Below are 22033 nucleotides of genomic sequence, written 5' to 3'. Positions count from 1 at the left end.
CCAATTCTGCCTAAAAAGTTGTTGGCTATAATCCTGAATTTGTTTTGCAAGCTCAGATATCTTGTTTTGGAGCTTCTTATTGCATTTTTGCTGAACGTATCGTTTCATGAGACTTTCATGTGCTTCTATCATATGGGCCAATTTTGAGTCCATAACGGGGACTTGTTGTTCTGGGCTATATTCCTTGGTACACGCCGCTTGGTCCTCGAGGACCTGTGCTGTCCACGTTCGCGCGTCCACCGGCCCAGTTTCTTGGTTTGTTTCCCTTTGTTTTCTGAATTTATCCCAGTTGATTAACTTATGCTTTATTCTTGTACGAGACGCTTGGGGACCTGAGACTTGAACTTCGATAATATAGTGGTCACTGCCTAAAGTATGTGTTGTTCTATTCCATTCCAAATTCTTGATGCGTCTGCCCATCGTGAGGTCCGGACTTGTGTCCATCATTCCTGTTGTACTTTGTCTGGTGGGGCAATCGAAATTATTGTACACCGTGAGCTGAGACTGTTGAGTTTGTGTCATAAGAACCTCCTCTCTGCCGGAAGTTTTCTGGTATCCCCAGTCGATGTGTGCGCAGTTAAAGTCTCCAGCCACTATGAGTGGTGTTTTATTTGCCTCTGCGGTTATTTGCGCTATTAGGTTAGCGCAGCGCGTTGCTGGCATGCTCGGTGGATTATAAATATTGGCGATGAGCAAGGAATACTGTTGAATGTCGACTGGGATTACTTCAAGGACTACGTTTTGGACTTCGTGTGGGAATGTAAGTTGTGTGTGCCTTATGAATCGCTTGATAAAGGTGGACACAACTGGAGCAGTATCATTTGGTGAGTGATAAGCAGTATATCCCGGGAGCGAAACACTAATTTTAGGGTCCTGTAGCAGAATTAGGTCTGGTGGGTGTTCCTCATTTAGTATGAGTTGGATTAGCGCTTCTCGTTTACGACGTATGCTACGACAGTTCCAATGCCAGAGTTTTAAAAAGGGAGGAGTAGTCTTCAATTTAGGTGAATCACCTGCCATTTTGCTGGCCAGAAGTTTTGGAAGTGGAAGGGGGGTGGGTGATTTGGGGTAGGGACGCCGCCTGCATTTGGTTGGTTGTCTCCACCACCATTAAGCTCATTTGTGTGCTGAGCTGTGTACAGAAGGTATCTAATTTGTTCTCTAAAATTTTGAAGCGTTCGTCAATGAGGCAGTCCATACGAGTTTCGAGTGCTGGAAATCGAGCCTCGAGTGTTTGTAGACGATTTTCTCGGAATTGCTGAAATTGAACGCGCATCTGCTGTTGAAAGTCTGCTAGTTTCGCTGTTAATTTTGCCTCAAGTTTGGCTTCAAACTGAGCCTCCATCTCAGCTATTTTGTCTGATGGTTCAATCTCAGCTGTTTCGTCTGACAACGGAAGAACTTCTTTTCTTTTTTGTAGGTGGTGTGCAGGTTGAGGTTTCTGCGGGACATGAACTCTGAGTGTCTAGGGATAAAGGGTGACCAGGAAGTGGGTGCAAGGGCTGGGTGATAGTTTGGGTAATGGGTGAGGGGTTAGGTTGGGTGATGGCCTGTCGTAAGCCTCTTACCTCCTCTCGAAGGCGGGCCAACTCCTCGTCCCGGGGGGCTGATTTACGGGCGATTCGTTCTGCCCATGTGAGCTCCTGGGGGGCCTTCGTGGGGGCTGATGGATTCCACTCTAGGAAATCTTGTGAATGTAGCTGCCATCTTCCGGTTGTGCTCTTGTTAACTGAAGGCTTGGTTGTTTGTTGTCGCTGTGTTGCTTTGCACCATCCTGTTCCTGTAAGGTGCTCGCCGCAGCACAGGATGCATCGGGGCACGCACTGACGTCTTCTGTCTTCGCCGTGATCTTCGCCACATCTTGGACATCTCGGTATTTTCTCTTGTGGGCACACATCATGTCTGTGTCCTGGGGCGCGACAGTTCGTGCAGGCCTCTGGTCGCGCCCTATATGGCGTACACAGGTGCACTCCCCCAAAGTAAATAATTCTACGGGGTACGGGTCCCTGAGCAAAGGTTATAAGGATGGACTTAGACTTGCCCATGCGTATTGCTAGTAGGATGTCTGCTTCTGGATTTCTCGCTTGTAGATCTTGTAGAAGCTCTTCTTCTGTTTCATCCCAAAAAGCATTAGCAATCACGCCTCGTACTGTGTCCGCCGCAGGGACTATGTACGCTGCAACCCCATACGCTTTCGCGTTTAGGGTAATGTTTCTGATTTTAACCAGGTTGAGGGCTATTTCCTGGTTAGTGGTGGCAACTGTGCACGTGTTGTTCGTTGGGTGCAGGCGTAGTTGCATTTCTTCTCCTATCGGTATCTTAGCCGCTTCGCAGAGGCAGCGCAGCAGCAGCTGCGGCTGAATCTTGGGTAAGAAGAGGCCTCTCTGCGAGCGGAAAACTACCTTTATCGCATGTTGCGGCAATGGAGCCATTTGGCGACTTCTGCGCGTGACTTGTTGCGTTGCACGCATCTGCGCCGGGTCCGGGCGGTACCTCGGACGCCACGTCGACGCGGGGAGCGTTTCGGTGCGTTCCTCACATGCTTTCTGTTTTCTGCGTACCCCGTTCATATCCTCCCTTGGGGATTTTGATTGGGACTTGCCTTCATAGGTTCCGATGATAGTGGTCCAGTCTGCTGGGATGTAGTCCTCCTCCGGGAGGGTGGTTCCTTCGACGTGTACTTCCGTCATTCTGGGCTCTCGGCGCCTGGCTTGGCGCGGCCTGTACGGTGTGTCGGTCTTCTCTGGCTGATAAGTCGGGTTTGCTCGGCGATAGGGTCACCAAACTTGCAGAGTGGCCTCCGCGCACATTTCGGTAGTAGTACAGCAAGGTTGATGAAACTAGGTGAAGATTCACTAAGCGCTGCTTTTACGGAGCCGCTGGCCGTTCCGTGAAGCGTCTCCCCGAAGCGAAGAGGACCCAGCGGCCAGTCACGGGAGTAAGGCGGTCGGTGGGAAACGGCGAGAAGGCCGCTTCCCATATGACTCCCGGCAAAAGCGGCCCGGGCAAGGGCGGTCGGTGAAGGTCGCGTCGTCTCGGTGGTTGCGGAGCGCGCCGACAACACGTCCGTTCACTTCGGCCGACCGATTGGAGCTTTCATAAGTTGGGAATGTAAGCTTTCCGTAACCGTTAGTGAGGCGCGGCGTAAGCGTCCCTGGGTGAAATACCGTCTTTTGCGTCAGCTTTATTTTGCGGAAAAAAAAAACTGCTGAAGTTTGAAAGAGCGTGTCCAACTTTGTAGAACGTGCTGGCACTCGCCAGACAAAGGAGCGCGAGAAGTGGTTGGTGACGTGCCCTAGAACCTTCTTTTTTTTGTGCAGTCTCCAACTCGCAATACACCAATGCTATTAAATATACCTGAAAAAAAAAAGTTTGAATATAGGTATTGTGGTTTCACGTGGGAGACTGCGCAATATGTTCCTTTTTAATTAATTTTATTAGGGCACTGTATTATATGCGTGTATATTATCGTGTTATGTATGCCATTATTGTGGTATATATTGTAATACTGATGAAGCAATTGCGATGACGAACCCAGTCAAGGTGAAAATAACACAGAGACGTGTCGGGACCCGTACGGGTTCCTTGATCACACTAAAAGCGGGCAAGAGCCGCAAGTCGTTTTTATGCCAAAATTTGACGTAGAGAACGGGAGTAGTTGGCAGGCAGATTTCCATCAGTCCTCTTGATACTGTTGTCCGTATTTGAATAAATATAGATTATAACAAGAGTCGCGTCATCAGATTCTTTTCCTTAGCTATTACAGCAGCGTTTTCCCAATCGATGCGGTGACCGCGATTATCGGCGTGTTCCGCAAGGGCGTTCGAGGCTTTTTTTCTCGTTGGAGACGCCCCTTTGGTGCTCTTTTATTCTGCTCGTGAATTTGCCGGTTTCGCCAATGTAACTGCAGCTGCACTCAGCGCATGGTACCTCGTAGATGACACCGGGGTAATTCTTGCTCTCAAGCCGATCCTTTAACGTTAAGAAGCTGATTTCTCAGCTTGTTGGATGGCATGTGTGCTATTCTAAGATCGTATCTTGAGAATACGCGGCTAAGAGCTTCGCTGACGCCAGGCACATGTGGGACGCCAGCGCACTTCGTGAAGGACTTGCCTTGAGACGGCTTGGGATGGAGGACACGAGCTTGCATTTTGTTAATAAACTTCTTGGGCTACCCGTTCCTGGATAATTCGTGACGCATTGTCTTCAGTTCGTTCTGCATTTCGTCGTCATTTGAGCAGATGCGTGTGGCCCGCGTCACGAGAGATGAGACGACGGATTGCTTGTGCCAAGCCGGGTGACATGAATTCAAGTTTAAGTATCGGCCGGTATGAGTCGACTTCCTATGCACGGCAAATGAGTGTCTCGCTCCACTTCGCCGCACGAGGATATCAAGGAAGGGGAGGGTGTTGTCACACTCGCATTCTTTAGTAAATTGTATGGCTGCTTCTGCTGAGTTGAGAAGACGCAGGAGGCGTGAAGCGTCCTGCCTTTGCACAATGCAGAAGCAGTCGTCGGCGGCGTACAAGTGGCGTGCTGTACACTCACCAGAATGGCCGCGGCGGGCAGCAGCAGAGCCACGGTTTGGTGCGCGCCCAGGAACTCCGTGAGCAGGCAGGAGACACTGGTGAGCGCCAGCTGGATGACGACGGGCCTCTGGCCGCCAAGGGAGTGGGCCAGCCGGACAGACGCCGTGCCGGCAGCTCGAGCGAAGCTCTGCGGGGGGTTTATGACCAGGCGGATCAGGTCAGGGTACGCATTTGTGTGGAAGAGCGGATTTGTGCGGGTTAGGTGAAGCCTACATGCAGATAAACGGCGGTCTATTGGAGTAATAGCAAGGCTGACAATGGCAGCTCGGAGACTTAGTCGACGGCGCCTGGAAGGTTATAGATTTTTGCTGAATATGTTGGGGAATGTGGGGACATGGCCTGAATTCGGTTGATGTGTAGAACAAGCGCAATTTGAAATGATTAATTTGTCGAAGGGCTCTCTTCCTCAGCCATATTGTGGACGAGTTAGATGGTTAACATCACAAAAAACAGACATATCTCAAAGGGGACGGTTGGAAAAAGGAATCGGATGGCTAGTACGCTGTTATGCGATTCCTTTTTCGTCCAGTGTTCCTTTCAAGCTGTTTATTTTCTGCATACATAATTAGGCTCGTGTATAGCGATCGAAATGGTCGGATTTTGCGTTTATGACGTAGTCTGTGGTCGATTATTTGTATATGACCGTCATTTTTAATTGTGGTGGCCAGAGTGTGCCAGAACAACAAGCCTCTATTAACATACGCCAACATGGTCGCACTGTCGGGTTCAAACGGCTCAATATACCGAAATACCTCTTAGCTAAAGTAAAAAAAGAAAGTTGGAGAAGAAAACAGCTGACCTAGAAAACTGAAGCCGCAGACAGAATGTCGTCTTCTACAGTGTTGAGGGCATTGCCAAGTTTGAAACAGAGGACAAATCAGAGCATCTCTTTAAAGATATTCTTGTAAAACTAATCGGGATATTGAACTGAAATAGACTGAATGGGCGCACCGCGTGGGAAGTTAAAACCGTAAGGTAAAACAGGCACTAATTGCAAATTTTTTATCATTCAAGGATAAACCAAGGATCATATTGAACACCAAGTCAAAGATGTTCCTACAGTGTCTACCAAGACTAATCAGCCGAAATGCGCGCTGTCAGGAACAGGTATGGGGATGCACTAAAGTTAAGAAGGCGGAAGAAAATAATAAAGTAAGGCTAAGCTTTAATGGGTTGCTCATAAACGGGAGGAGGGGGATTTCGTTGGGATACGGAAAAAGAAGTGGTTGTCCCACTCTCGAAGCCATGTCCCACAGATAAATATGCAAGACAGGAAGACAGGGATCCAGTTGTCCTATTAGCTAACTGTAGGAGCATAGTGAATAAAGTGGATGAAGTTATCGGTCTAGTTGAATCTCTGAAAGAAGATATCGTATTGGGCACCGAGTGCTGGCTCAACCCATTAATTACTGATTGTTAAGTATCTACGCGAGACTATGCAGTCTACCGCAAGGATAGGTACCGCCTTGGCGGAGGCGTTATTCTGCTTTGTCATTCGACGCTACAATTTTGTTCACTGGATATGGATCACAGCGCTATTGTGGGGCAAAATTATTCAATGTCAACTAATAACTCCACGTTCGTTGGTGTGGTTGACCGACGCCGAACTCACATACGGGCGTGTTACGGGATCTGTATGAAGCTTTTTCTGAAGCTTCTGGCGAAGCCATCTTACTAGGCGGGGATTTCGATCTGCCAAACCTGTGCCGTGGTGTGATAAATGTCATGACATTGGCACTTGTAGCACCGCAAATACCGAATTGAGAAAAATTCACCGACGATTAGGATTGTCCCCACTGCGAAATTCGAGCGCAGCTCTATATGTGTTTTTATTTAGAGATATATTGGCTAGCGCGCACAATTTGTCTCGTGTGGGACGTTGCAAAGCGAAGGAAGTATGGCGCGACTGCCTCGCTAATCGGAAGATCACGAGGGAGCGCGTGGGTGACGCGTCGGCGCGATTCACAGCAGCCGCCGCAGACAAATCTACGCTCATGCAGAGCATTGTTCCCATATATGGTATCGGTGGCGTCATCGGTGAACAGACGACCGGTCGCTACTCTGGCACCATTTCCTAGCCATCGTCGCCGCAGAGGCCATTTTGCCCCGCACTACGCTTTTCTTCTCACGCTTTCGCCATACCCTGCTCTTCCGCTTTCCGCCTCATGGTTCCGCTGCCCCCTCCTCCGACGTGTTCCTCCTCGCGCTCTCTTCGCTAACGCCGTCTTTCATCACCCGCTGCGCTCCGGGTTCGCCCTTTCATCCTTCGATGTGCTTGTTCACTCGGTTACGCCGACGCTCGCCGCAGGAACAGGCGCCTAAGAGCTGCACTCTGAAGGGTTGTAGACAGATTTGGCCTGTTGCAATACGTGGACGAGCCAACACGCGGAAATATTATTTAATATTCGCTGTTTTCTAGTTGACCTTACTTAGTCAGCTGTACCACAATCATACCAAGAACCACTCATCTGTAGTTGCTACAGTTAAAAGCAAATATCAGCGGTCGATATTTAATGAGAATAGAAGAGTGTTCTTCTACAATAAGGGAAACTATCAAAGCATAACCGAGAAACCTTTTGACTACCTGCCACTTTTTGAATGACTGGCTGAGGAGACGGGTTTACCAGTATTCTAGGGTTAACCTTCAAATGCATAGTGGTTGAACTTACACACATGCACTACCTAACGTACATTCTCCCAACATAAAAAGCGTAAAAAGCCTTGGGTAAGGACCTACCATCTTAAGATTACCTAAAAAAAGAAAAGAAAGTGCTTTCACAGTATAAGAGAACAAAGAGGGACGTTCACTGTGAGAAAATGGTGCACTCGACGCGGGAATATAAGATGAACAGTAAGATCGCAAAAGAAAACTAAAGCCTGAATGATAGATTGAACCCTAATAAAAATGAATGTTGCTTTTTCCTTCCCACAAACTTGAGGGAATGTTGATTCAACATGTTTTCTGTGATGTATCAAGAGTTATTGAGCGCGCACAAGATCTGGCCAAAGATATAGGTTTGCCGTGAGCCGTTATGGAACGGAGAGCATAAGCGTGATAAAGCAAAATTCGAATTGTGAATCACCGTCTCTGGGACGAAGCAAATTAAGGTTAAGCCTGTTTGTCCAGATAGTGAAGAATAAAGCTCTAATTATTAAAGAAATATATATAAAAAGAACCATCGTACTTTTCGAAACGAAATGATCATGTTCTAAAAATGCCATACCGGCCCCGGATGCACCGGTTCTCCGACTCCTTTTTTCCGATCACCATCGCACATTCGAACAAACTGCCTAAAGTACGGGTGTGATGCGAACGTGTTAAAAGAAATTAAATTAGATTATGGGGTTTTACGTGCCAAAACCACATTCTGATTACGAAACACGTCGTAGTGGGGGGGGACTTCAGAAACCTGGACCACCTGGGTTTCTTTAACGTGCACCTAAATCTAAGTACAGGGGTGTTTTCGCATTTCGCCCGTGAACATGTTGGCTTGTTTATATCTATGATGTAAACCGCCTGCTGGATCGCCTAGGGCAATGCAGAATAATTCTCGAGTAAAGAACACGAAAAAAAACAAAAGAAACAAATATGGCGACTCATCGGTGCACCGGCCCTCACCGGCCAGGCGGCGTGCGCGGCCAGCTGGCATCCGACAAGCAGCAGGGCGCCCCAGGGCAGTGTGCGCACCACACGCTCCACGGGCGGTGCGACTCGTCTGCCCAGCGCCCTCGGCTGCGTGAACACCGACATCCAGCCTAGCAGCGGCACCAGCACCCCGTAGTCGGTCACCAGCTTCTCCTCCGACGTCCTGCATATAGCGAGCAGGGTATAAGCACACCTAGGAGAGCAACCTAACTGTTTCCAGTGAATGCAACGCAGTCATCCACTGAACGGCCATCTTTACATGCCAGGCCGTTCGTTCCCTTCTTTAGGGCTTTTTCCACGCGCACAAGACAGATGAAACTCTGTAGTCTGGACCTACACCTTCCACCCCATACAAAAAACTCAGTGCCCTTCCGCTCTGTGAAGAAGGATGAACACCGAAGATGTGTATGTGGGCGCCTTAATGGCGAACTGCACCTCCATCGCGGGTCGGTCCGGTATTGCACTATCTTCGGGATCGGCCCACGTATGGGGGGTGCTTAACGTCTGCTTCACCTCCGCCGCGGGTCGGGTCGGTATCACTATTTTCGGGATCGGCCCACGTATGGGGGCGCGCTTAACGTCCGCTTCACCTCCGCCGCGGGTCGGGCCGGTATTGTCACTGTCTCTGGGATCAGCCCACGTAGTGGAGTTTTTTGCTTACCACGGCAACGACACGAAAATTTCCTTGGACGGTAGAGGTATACAGCTTCGCTGTAAAACCTGCGTTTCTGCGCGCACCCCCGCCCCCCCATGCTCTTATTCCACCTGCAAATAAAATAGACGCAGCTAAAATTTACACACAGACACACACACACACACACACACCCACACCCACACCCACACACACACACACACACACACACATATATATATATATATATATATATATATATATATATATATATATATATATATATATATATATATATATATATATATTATTACTAATATGGATGAGATAGTTCAAGTGGCTGAGGAGTTCTATAGAGATTTATACAGTACCAGTGGCATCCACGACGATAATGGAAGAGAAAATAGTCTAGAGGAATTCGAAATCCCAAAGGTAACGCCGGAAGAAGTAAAGAAAGCCTTAGGAGATATGCAAAGGGGGAAGGCAGCTGGGGAGGATCAGGTAACAGCAGATTTGTTGAAGGATGGTGGACAGATTGTTCTAGAGAAACTGGCCACCCTGTATACGCAATGCCTCATGACCTCGAGCGTACCACAATCTTGGAAGAACGCTAACATAATCCTAATCCATAAGAAAGGGGACGCCAAAGACTTGAAAAATTATAGACCGATCAGCTTACTGTCCGTTGCCTACAAAGTATTTACTAAGGTAATTGCAAATAGAATCAGGAACACCTTAGACTTCTGTCAACCAAAGGACCAGGCAGGATTCCGTAAAGGCTACTCAACAATAGACCATATTCACGCTATCAATCGAGTGATAGAGAAATGTGCAGAATATAACCAACCCTTATATATAGCTTTCATTGATTACGAGAAGGCGTTTGATTCAGTCGAAACCTCAGCAGTCATGGAGGCATTACGGAATCAGGGGGTAGATGAGCCATATGTAAAAATACTGGAAGATATCTATAGTGGCTCCAAAGCCACCGTAGTCCTCCATAAAGCAAGCAACAAAATCCCAATAAAGAAAGGCGTCAGGCAGGGAGATACGATATCTCCAATGCTATTCACAGCGTGTTTACAGGAGGTATTCAGAGACCTGGATTGGGAAAAATTGGGGATAAAAGTTAATGGAGAATACCTTAGTAACTTGCGATTCGCTGATGATATTGCCTTGCTTAGTAACTCAGGGGACCAATCGCAATGCATGCTCACTGACCTGGAGAGGCAAAGCAGAAGAGTGGGTCTAAAAATTAATCTGCAGAAAACTAAAGTAATGTTTAACAGTCTCGGAAGAGAACAGCAATTTACAATAGGCAGCGAGGCAATGGAAGTGGTAAGGGAATACATCTACTTAGGGCAAGTAGTGACGGCGGATCCGGATCATGAGACGGAAATAATCAGAAGAATAAGAATGGGCTGGGGTGCGTTTGGCAGGCATTCCCAAATCATGAACAGCAGGTTGCCATTATCCCTCAAGAGAAAAGTATATAATAGCTGTGTCTTACCAGTACTCAACTAAAAGGGTTCTACTCAAATTGAGGACGACACAACGAGCTATGGAAAGAAGAATGATAGGTGTAACGTTAAGGGATAAGAAAAGAGCAGATTGGGTGAGGGAACAAACGCGAGTTAATGACATCTTAGTTGAAATCAAGAAAAAGAAATGGGCATGGGCAGGACATGTAATGAGGAGGGAAGATAACCGATGGTCATTAAGGGTTACGGACTGGATCCCAAGGGAAGGGAAGCGTAGCAGGGGGCGGCAGAAAGTTAGGTGGGCGGATGAGATTAAGAAGTTTGCAGGGACGGCATGGGCACAATTAGTACATGACCGGGGTTGTTGGAGAAGCATGGGAGAGGCCTTTGCCCTGCAGTGGGCGTAACCAGGCTGATGATGATGATGATGATAAATATATACACACACACACACACACACACATATATATATATATATATATATATATATATATATATATATATATATATATATATATATATATATATATATATTCGGATTCGGAGTCTCGCATCCGGCAACATCGATGCCTTCAGGTAGCATATGTGGGTTTATTGACCAGTTGCCTTCACCCAAAAAAAGATCATGTTCTCGTGACGCCTGCGGCAACAAGGATGTTCCACGTCCGCCGCCAAGGTCTGTGAGCGGTGGCGCTGGCTAACACTCCCAGGGTTCTACTAGTACACATAAATACCCAAGAAAGTGGATGGGGAAAGAGCGCCGCGGTAGCTCAATTGGTAGAGCATCGCACGCGAAATGCGAAGGTTGTGGGTTCGGTTTCCACCTGCGGCAAGTTGTTTTTTCATCCACTTTAATTTCCATTAATTTATCGTTTCTTCATTCCATTTATTAAGCACAAGTAATTTTCCCTTTGTTGTCCTTGGTGTCAGTGTTTGTTGGCTATTCATGTTATGACCAATAAATTCGGGCCCCTCGGTTAACCCCCTTTCTTCTCGTTTATATATATATATACCTCGTGCTCAGCAGCCCAACGCCATAGCCACTAAGCAACCACAGCGGGTGACGCACGCTCTAGGCACACATTTAGTCAGCCATAACCGTGGAGCCGCCGTGGCGTCGGGGAAGCGTGCTTGTCTCACACCCCGGCGGGCTGGCCTCGATTCCCACCCAGACCGAAATTTACGCAATTTTCTTTTCAAAGGCATTCATATACTTACGAGCCTCCCTGATAAATATGACGTCAATTAGAGTATTTCTTGATGTGGCTTTAATCTCTGCCGTCGGCTAGCTTTGCTACCATCATTCGGTCACGCCGCCGACTACAGCTTGATTTTCGCGTACTGGGGCATATAATGCTTTCGCATTAAAAGTGTAAGTGTCACAGTGGTGAAAACCTATGCGCACCCTTAATTTTGGCCTGCAACTGGTGCTCAACACTGGGCGTACGCATGCACTTTAACCACGCCGGGTGCACAACTGATCCCTCACGATCTGGCACCTGACTTGGCAGTCAACTGTCACAAAGTGCGTGCCCGTGCCCCTCTCGAGTTGGCCGCCATTGCCGCCGTAGCCGCAACGCCGCTTGCACGGCGATGGGGGAGAGCGCTCCCCATTGGTCCCGAGCCCGCCGGACCGTTTCGTCACGTGGCTAGCAGGAGCGTGACGAGGGACGAGGCGAGCGTACAGAGCGGTTTGGAAGACGGAGCAGCGTGGCCGTGCACCGGGAGACAGCTGAAGATGTGGTCGGCAGGCTGAAATCTCCAGGTCGAAGTCTTCACCGGTCGAGCGACAGACGGTGCAAGTCTGTCAAGATCTTCGGCAGCAAGGTACCAGCAGCCCGACACTCTTCAGATCGGGATCTCGGCAAGCACGCCACAGATAAGCCTCGTGTTCCAGCCCGCTCTCAGAACTTTCCGCCGGACTCTTTTTTTTAATCGCGTTTCATCTTTCGTTTAATTATTCATCGCGTGTTAATTCTTCTATGTCTTGTTAGTGTAGTGTCTGCCGCATTTATTGTCGCGTGTATTTTTCATTTGTGTCGCGTTTTTTTTTGTTATTTCGCGAGTGTTAGGAGTTTTCACGTGGTGGGCTTCATGTCACGCGAGTGGCGTCAGGGCGTGCGTTGTGTGACCCGCACGCCTTCCGTGGGCTAGGCCACACTGCTTGTAGCTTGTATATTCTTTTTTTTTTCATTATGTCTCGGACATGATTTTATTTTATTAAATTGAGTGTGTGTTGTACGTCGCCCTCCGTCTCATACCTCTGGTTCACGGTCGATCAGGCGTGGACCTTATCGCCGGTCAGCAGTCGAACCCTCAGTAAACGCACGCGCGGTGGGTTTGTTGTCGCCCCATCCCCTCCGGTTCGGAGAGTGCGAATAGCCCACCACCAATCCTTGACATCCACCCAGTCGCAAATGCACCGCTGTCCTCGTTCGTGCGCTCTATCTTTAAGTTGGCCAGACATGCGGCCGCAGGAGCTCGCTGCTTTCTGAGCAATGAAACTTCGTCGTTGCGTTAGCGTTTATCTTACTTTGTTAAGAGAGTACGCGCCCTCTCAACATGGATATATGTGCGCTAACGACTGTGCTTCTAACGAAAGCTCACAAAAATTACTATGTTCGCCCACCACCACCGCCTTCTTTTCCTGTGCTGGCAACATCTACGGTAACTATACCCTAGTGTTCTGCTGCGGGGGTACTCGTTCGTTGCGACATGGATGACTACTTAGATATAGATGTCTCTTTTGACTGCACTATCTGCTCGCGACCAAGCAATGAATTTGCCGTCCCACGCTCCTTACTGCGCTCCTATACTCCTGCATATGCTGTCCTAGTGTTAAACTTATCAAACAGCCCGCTGCGCCTACACTCTGGAACTGTGTTCTCGTCCGGGGTAGCCTTTCAGCTCTGCTCCGTCCTCGCAACAGTACAACATTGTGCTTCTCCGTTGAATGGCGAGGACTCCGTCGACTGGAATGTGTCCCATTTCGGCTCAAACTAGACGTCATCCGAGAAGTCCGATGTCCAAGCATTGCTAGTCAAAAGTGTAAAATATGTTAGAGCGTGGTATCATATCTCGCTCCTTCAGTACTTCGTTGTCTCCAGTAGTTTTCATGAGAAAGAAGGACGGCACTACTCGATTTTGCGTAGCCTACTGTCGCCGCGTAAGCAGCATTACCAGGCCGGATGCACATCCTCTTCCCCGCCTCGACGCCGCCTTATATCGGCTTCACTGGGCCATATTTTTCACTACACTCGACCTCCTCTCCGGCGACTTGGGGGTCGGGCTTGACAAGAACGGCGCGGTAAAGAATGCTTTTATTACACAGGACGGCCTGTACCATTTTAACCGCCTTCTTTTCGGGCTCTCTAATGCACCTGCTACGTTCCAGCGACTCACGGACCGACACTTGAAGTCGTCGATGGCGTTGGTGTACTTAGATGACATAATTCCTTACGCTGCCACGCTTTCCCGAACACCAAGTCGTTTGGAGCTCGCCTTGCGCACTCTAGATGACGCTGGGCTCCGCATAAAGCCTTCAAAGTGTTCCTTCGGCTATTCAGAACTTACCTACTTGGGTCATGTTGCGAGTGCCCACGGCATCAGCGCTGACCCTTCGAACCCACTAGCTTTAGCAAGCATTCCGCCTCCTACAACGGCCAAAAAAGTTAATTTTACCCTTCGTTTCCCACTTCCGCCGTTTCATCCCTGGCTTCGCCGTTCGTGCTGCGCCCCTCAATTAACTTATGAAGAAAAATCGGGAGTTGCATTCGGGTCCCAACCAGGAATCAGCCTTCCAGAACATTAAGGTGGCCCTGTGGCAACTCCACAGACACTCGCACACTATCAAGAGGACGCCCGTAGCATCATCCACACTGACACCAGTGGTCAGGGCCTTGGAGCGGTTCTACAATCCGACTCCGAAGGGAACGAGAAGCCCGTTGCCAATGACAGTCGTCGCCTCAGTGAACCAGAGAGTCAGTACCACGATTCAGAACTTGAGCGCCTCGCAGAAGTCTGGGCCATTGAGAAGTTTCGGCCTTATATCTATGGAAAGGATTTTACTATTGTTACATACAAAGTAGCGCTGCGCTGGCTCCAAAGAAGAAAATACGTAAATGCGAAAGTTGCCCGGTGGGCCCTCAAACTTCAAGGCTAGAGCTTCACGGTCGTTCATTGTAGTGGTTCTTGTCACGAAGACGCCGACTACCTTTCACGCAACCCTGTCGTTACTAACTACTGTGCGCCGGCGTTTGCAGTACTCGATCTCCGAGCAGCACAATCAAACGATACCGAAATCTGCGACATCGTCCAGCGCCTCTCTGGTGATACCAGTACACCTAAGCGCCGCCTCGAATCACTTTCAGGCAGACCGAGATTGGCATCCTTTATCATCGACGTACAGGAAGTGACCCGTACCTACCTGTGGTATCTGTGACCATGCGACCATCCATACTTTTCATGTGTCACGACGCCCCCTTTGCTACCCACCTCGGTCAGGAGAAGACTCTGGCTCGCGGTAAGGAAAGGTTTTGGTGGTCTGTCATGCGCGCCGATGTCTGCCTGTACGTGTCATTTTGCACCATCGGCCCTTAAAACCAAGCTCCCCTCCTAACGAACCCATAGATATCGAGAGCATTGATCATATGGACCCGTTTCCTTGCAGCAAGCATGACAACAAGTTTCTCATTGTGGCCACGGACTACCTAGCTAAGTGTGCAGAAGTTAGAGCCGCCCTGATTCTGCAGCCGCTCATGCCGATACCTTTATTAACGAATGCCTCATATTCAGGCACGGCAGGCCGAAGTTGCCATTTCCGACCGTGCCACGACATTTATGTCGTGCGCTTTCAAAACTTTGTATGAACATGGAATACGAAACGCTGCAGCGTCACCTCAACGTCCACAAACAAATTAACAAGGTAAACGCACCATAAAAGACACCATTTCATCCTACATCTGTCCCACACACGACGACTGGGATCACTACGGCGTAGATGCGGTATTCGCTCTAAACACGTCCCAACAGGCAGTCACCGGCGCCACACCGTTTCAGCTACTCTATGGGAGGACGCCAAGGTTACCGCAAGAACCCCTTCTTGGCTTCGAGACGTCTCTGTAAGAACGCCCCGCAACAGTGGACTCGAGCGAGTCCCTTTAGCCAGGCTCGCCTTCGAACTCTGCTAGCAATACTGCACCCCCAAGCGCAATTCGATATGTCTTCTCAGCAAAGTTTTGCTCGCTCTTTCCAACCGGGCGATGTATAGTTTGACGGGCACTGCATTTACCTCGGCGCTGCGAAAAATTCTTACCCCGTTTTTCTGGCCCATATCTGTGTTGTGGAAGCCCTGGGTCCTGTGTCGTTTCGTTTAGTCGCGATTACCGAACTTGATGACAATCGTCGCAAACGCACTTTTCCTACTCGTGCCAGCCAGATGAAGTTTGAAGTCCCTCGTGAAACCTGTACTGAACTCCTGTCTTACTCCTGTGCGAACTCGAAGGGAGAGAGGGCGGCGAGTGTAACGGTAGCGAAGAACGCCCCAAGCAGAGAAGGACAAGTGGAAGGATAGAGTAGCAGTGGGTCTGGGGAATGTCATCATCATGATCAGCAGCAGCAGCAGCGGCGGCGGCGGCAGCAGCAGCAGCAGCGGCAGCAGCAGTGGTAGCAGCAGCAGCAGCGGCAGTAGCAGCCGCCGCCGCCACCGTCTGTTTTATCTCCACTACAGGACGAAGGCCTCTCCCTGCAATCTCCAATTACCCTTGTCCTGTGGCAACCGATTCCAAGTAGCGCCTGCGAATTTCTTAATTTCGCCAACCCACCTAGTCTTCTGCCGTCCTCGACTGGGCTTCCCTTCTCTTGGCACCCATTCTGTAACCCTAATGGGCCACCGGTTATCTAACCTACGCATTATATGACTTGCCCAGATCCATTTATTTCTCTTAATGTCAATTATAATATCGGCAATCCCTGTTTGCTCTCTGATCCATACCGTTACGCCTCCATAACGCGATCCATAACGTTACCGAACGTTACGCCTAACATTATTCGTTCCATCGCTGTTTGCGCGGTTCTTAACTTGTTTTCTAGCTTCTTTGTCAGTCTCCAACTTTCTGCCCCATATATCATCACCGGTAGAATGCATTGATTGTACATCTTTCTTTTTAATGATAATGGTAAGCTTGCAGTCAGGATCTGACTGTCTGCCGAATGCGCTCCAACCCATTCTTATTCTTCTGTAAATTTCCTTCTCATGATCAGGGTTCCCTGTGACTAATAGATCTAGGTAAACGTACTCCTTCACAGACTCTAGAGGCTGACTCGCGATCCTGAATACTTGTTCTCTTGTCCAGCTATTGATCGTTATCTGTCTTCTGCATATTAATCTTCAACCCCACTTTTATACTCTCCCTGTTCAAGTCCTCAACCATTTGTTGTAACTTGTCCCCAGTGTTGCTTAACTGGACAGTCTCATCTGCAAATCTAAGGTTGCTGAGTATTCACCGTTGATCCTTACTCCTAAGCTTTCCCAGTTTAATAGCTCGAATACTTCTTCTAATCATGCGGTGAATAGCATTGGAGAGATTGTGTCTCGTTGTCTGACCCCTGTCTTCATAGGCATCTTCCTACTTTCTTTGTGGAGAATTAAGGTAGCTATGGAACCTCTGTTGATACTTCACAAGATATTTACGTAAGCATCCTGTACGCCTTGCTTACGTAATGCCTCTGTGACTGTGGGTATCTCGTCTGAGTCAAAGGCTTATCGTAATCTATGACAGCCATATAGAGAGACTGATTGTACTCTGCGGATTTCTCGATTACCTGATTGATGACATGGATTTGATTCATTGTAGAGTATCTCTTCCTGAAACCTGCTTGTTCCTTTAATTGACTAAAGTCCAGTGTTGCTCTTATTCTATAGGAGGTTATCTTGGTGAATATTTTATATATTGGTAGTAACCTAATGAGCCTATAATTGTTTAATTTTTTAACGTCTCCCGTATTGTGGATTCGTATAATGTTGACATTCTTCCACTTCTCTGGGACCCTTGAAGTTTTTAAAGAATTATGTCTAGACCATATTTCAATAAATCGACTGGTAGTCATCATCTCCTGCCGCTTTTCCCCGTTTCATGTCTTGCAAGGCCCTTCTAACTTCATCGCTAGTTATAGAAGGAGCTCCTCTAACCTGTTTGTTACTACTTTGAATGGAAGTATCGTGGGTGCTTTGGACGCTGTACAGGTCAGTATACAATTCTTCCGCTGATTTCACTAGATCTTTGAGATTGCTGATGATATTACCCTGTCTACTTCTCAGTGCGTACATCTTGGTTTGTCCGATGCCTAGTTTCCTTCTCACTGTTTTCAGGCTGCGTCCATTTTTTACTGCTTCCTCAGTTTTTCTCATAATTTCGGATATCCCCTATTTTCTCCTTGTTATTTAGTTTTGACAATTCCACGAATTCTATCTGATCTCTTGAGCTGTACACTTTCATTCTTTGTTGTTTCTTTATTAGGCCCTTTGTTACTTGGGAGAGCTCACCTACTGGTTGCTTTGGGATCTTACCTCCTGCTTCAATTGCTGCTTCTGAAGCCACCCTAGTTATGGTATCATTCATTGCCTCTACGTCATCTTCATCTCTCTGTTCTAATGCTGCAAATTTGTTTGAGAGTGCCAACCTGAACTGGTCTGCTTTTACCCTTACTGCGCCCAGCTTGGCCTTAATATATATATATATATATATATATATATATATATATATATATATATATATATATATATATATATTTGCGCATAAACGACATGCTCTAACGCAATAGAAACATGCCGAGTCCGCGCAGCTTTTGTCGCGTTCTCACACACTCGTTCTTTGTTGTGCTACGAAACAGCACATTTAGCGAAAATGGTGGAGATATTTCAGTCTGTCGCATTCAGCACACTGTGCGTTTGCTGCGTACCTGAGAGAAATGTTGAACATAACCCAGAGGGCCAGGCAGAGAATCGGGAACAACTCGTAGTACCTGCAAAAGAGGGATTACAGAGGCGTGCCAGAGATTTTTACCGCAATCGGGAAGCAAGAACAACAATTGGCACGCCGCAGAGCTCGCGCTTCACAGCAGCTCGCGAATCATGTTATCTTTATGAGCATAAGCGCAAAATGATATTTGATACATATGGCCAGATCGCACGAGCGTTGTACTAACACATCGCTTTGTTACTAGAAGTTTCGGCTCTAGCTATTCCAAGCGACATCGACCGCAACAGTAGCGACGAAGAACTAAAAGAGTAAAGGAACGTGTAACGTGACGGAGGTGAACCTTCCCTTTCGTTTGAATACGTATTCGAGGAGATACCTAAAATTTATGTTTTGCGCACAAACTGTAGCGAAGTGTATAGGCTGGGAAGATGGATTTACTTTTAGGGGAGGGTCTATAAACGTTTTCTAGACATGACATCAGCTGCTGCCCTGTAATTGTAATTTACTTTGCCTTGTCTTACTTTATTGGCGTTTTGCGCTTCGCACACTACGATAACAATAATGTTTCTGCGGCATGCATTTCTTGCGTTTTTGATGATTGCGCAACGAGATGAACGCGATACATTCCTTGGATTGATTCCTTAGATAAACTGTACACCCTGATTCACGTGCTGCGAGGCCAGGGTCCAGACAAGTTGCACTAAGGTTACTTCTCTTTGACCACAGTTTTGTTTTTCTGTGGAAGAATTACGGCGACCATATCATCGAAAATGCTGTCATCAGCCGTGGCGCCACCCGTCGGGACCTGTTGTCTGGGATCCGCATTAAATATGCATCAGGAATGCACTTGGAAGGCCGTCGCCCGTGTAAGCCGACGCATTCCATCCCCGACAACTAGCGCCCTGCAGCCCAACCAAGCGGCCGAGAATGCAACTAAAGCTGTAGCGGTCGCTCCTACTGTAACCCGCCTGTCGGGGCAGGCCGCACCTTGTTATTGCGATAACAGTTATATGGAGACTCCAGGCGGATTTCTGCCGTCGCCGTGAGGTTCCATGAGTGAAAGCGTGTGAGCGTGAGCCGGCGAACGCGGTTCAATCTCGCGTGCACGAACTAGGAACGCGGCCCGGATGCGTGCCCTCTCCTGCAGCGCGAGGCAGTGGAATGAGGCGAGGGAGGAGGGGCGTTTTTCTCCGGCGGCTGCTACGGTGCCTCGCGCCACGGTGCCCAGCGCTTCGTACAGAGAGGAGACAACCGCGGCGCCTATTGCAGCGTTGCCACGCGAATCGCGGACGCCGTAGTAGACGCCTTTGGCGGACGCCGCAGGGATGCGTTGCCGGCGCTCGTGTGTCTTGAAAGCGGACTGCGACGTGGCTATAGTGCCCGCTCGCGCGGGTGTCATCTTCAAAGCGACCAGCGATGTTTGCAGAGTGCGTGTAGTGCTGGTAGCTTCGTATGCGCTGTGTTTTCGACATTTCGTACGCGCTGAAGCGAGAGATGCGCTAAGGTAAGTTCAATTGCTGCTGTGGGCGCAATTTCTCACTCCAGCATTTTGACTACGAGTTTCCGCGCTCATCGTGCGAGATGTGTTCATGTTTACCTGTGCTGCTTAATTTAGTTAAAACACATTGACGGGCGAGTTGGTTTGAATCCATGATAGAATGTGTCATCGCGACTGAACAATGACGTAGAAAGAAGCAGACACACAAAGACCGCGTTGTCTCCGTGTTTCTGTTCTTTTATACGTCTTCGTTGAGTCACGCTTACGCATTCTGTCATTGTTAATTTAGTTAGTAAGCGATTGTTTACAAGTTTATACGGCCGATAAATCTACTATCCTTACTTCATACAGCAATCTACTAATTTACTAATCTGCTAATCGGTGCTTCGCCTTTCCGGTGGAACTGCGATTCTTTTAAAAGCAATAGCTTTACTAACCTCGTCAAGCCGAGTTTCGCCGTAGCAGTCAATGTGACCTTCATTTGACAGCAGCTGTACCGTAGCCGTGGCAACGCTGGAGGCGCATGCGCTCTCCGCATCTGGGTCGTCGCCTGACCACGTGGCTCACGGCGCGCCTGGCTAAAAGGAGCACCGCGATCGCCTAGTCAGTGCGATCTTGACCACTGATGAGTGCGAGGGCGGGCCTCTCTGAGCGTTGCGCGAAAGCGGGGTTGGCTTTGAGCCGTCGTCGCCAAGCGGCATCTGACCACCCCGCGTATATTGCCCGGCGAACTGCTTCACTGGAGAGGGTCCGGAGTGCAACAGGCGTCGCACCGTCGAGATTAATGTAGCGACCGCGTTCGCGCCCTGTCCGTTTGTGTTTCAACGCTGCGCATGTTCGCGGCGTCACTTTGCATGTCTAACACTTGCGCTTTCCCTGTGGCACAACAGGCGTCGCACCGTCGAACGATGCGTGTCTGCCCAAGCCTAATCACAGTCATGTCTAGCCACCTACCTAGACACAGCCGTCATACCTGGCTTAACGATGATTGTGTACTTAAGTATAATAATTACAGCTAAATGAAATGTTAACCAATTGAAAGCAAGACTGAACAAGGCTAAGCCAAGTATTCGCTTTGCATATCCAGGGTTGGATGAGTTAAGCCGCAGCCAACTTTCTTTATAGCGATAGCAATTATATGGACACTTCAGGTGCATATTGTGCCGTCGCCCTCGCCGTGAGGTTCCGTATAAAATCCAAGGGCGATAAAACCGTCGCCGGGCGCCGCATGCTGTGTGAGCGAGTGAAAGCGTGTGACGGTGAGCCTACACACAGTCCAAGGTTCTTTATCGCAGATGTAGGTTAAGACTACACAGAACTTCGCCACGTCATTTTTTCCATATGTTTTGGTGCAGCAGAGACACTTGGTTAACGTGACTTGTTTAGGGCAGTTGGGTGGATCGGGCTCTCGCAATTACCCTCTTCTGCGCCTCGGTTTTTCGTGCACACATTTTGTTGTGATGATTTAGCATGCATGAAAAGGACGCTCAACTGCTTTGCACGTGCACCACGAAGAGTAAACATCACCCTGTCCAACCTAGCTGACGAGGCGGGCAACGCGTGGCATGGACGCGCAAGAAAGCGTCTGCTTGCTGTGCTGTCTCGTGCTGTCTCGTGTCCCCCTTCTTCGTGTGTTGTTTTATTCGGCGCCGTCTTTGTAATCATGCTTAACCAACTAGCCCGCCAACACATGCTCAATCTGCTTCCCGCGAGTGGGCGTTTCGAGGTGCGCACGAGGTGCTTTCGCTCAATTCTAAGGAGCCGCATGCCTCGCGGTGTCGGGTCACCGTTGCCTCTCGTGAAAAAAAAAATTCCGGCTTCCAATATTGTCACCGCAGCCGCCGGGCACGCAGACAGGGAGGTTTAAGCGCTGGAATTGCGGTAGTCAGTGGCCGAGTAAGATCCACAACAACCAATGAACGCGGCATTCGCGTTCCTGTATAGCATGTCCTGCGGTGTCTGCTCCTCTGTGCTTGGAAGCCCTATGACAGCGATAGACCACGTGGTTGACGTAAGCCAATAGAAGGGCAGGCGACGCGGGGAAAAGGGTTCTGATACCGTAAAACTAGTTTTTTCTAGTGGTTCTATGGGCGGAAAGCTACAGTGGCCATCTAGTAAGCGCAGAGTCAGTGACACTCGGTAGCTCGCCGAGTCTTTTGGAAGCCGATGCGGGGCCCATGGATCGATCGATGGACTCGTTTTTTACCTG

The 22033-nt window shown here is 48.7% G+C and overlaps 1 protein-coding gene across 1 annotated transcript in view; it reads right to left on the bottom strand.

Moving 5' to 3' along the window:
* Window positions 1-22033, bottom strand: part of LOC142574327 (uncharacterized) — a 98502-nt gene that overhangs the window by 9005 nt on the left and 67464 nt on the right. The window contains exons 9-11 of the mRNA XM_075683439.1: window positions 18307-18369; window positions 8209-8398; window positions 4549-4716 (exon numbers count right to left, since the gene is read on the bottom strand). Coding sequence (XP_075539554.1) covers window positions 4549-4716; window positions 8209-8398; window positions 18307-18369 — 421 coding nt within the window. The remainder of the gene's footprint in view (window positions 1-4548; window positions 4717-8208; window positions 8399-18306; window positions 18370-22033) is intronic.

Source organism: Dermacentor variabilis, chromosome 3 (assembly GCF_050947875.1).
Source record: "Dermacentor variabilis isolate Ectoservices chromosome 3, ASM5094787v1, whole genome shotgun sequence".
Classification (NCBI taxonomy): Eukaryota; Metazoa; Arthropoda; class Arachnida; order Ixodida; family Ixodidae; genus Dermacentor; species Dermacentor variabilis.
This window is presented reverse-complemented; position numbering and strand designations above follow the sequence as displayed.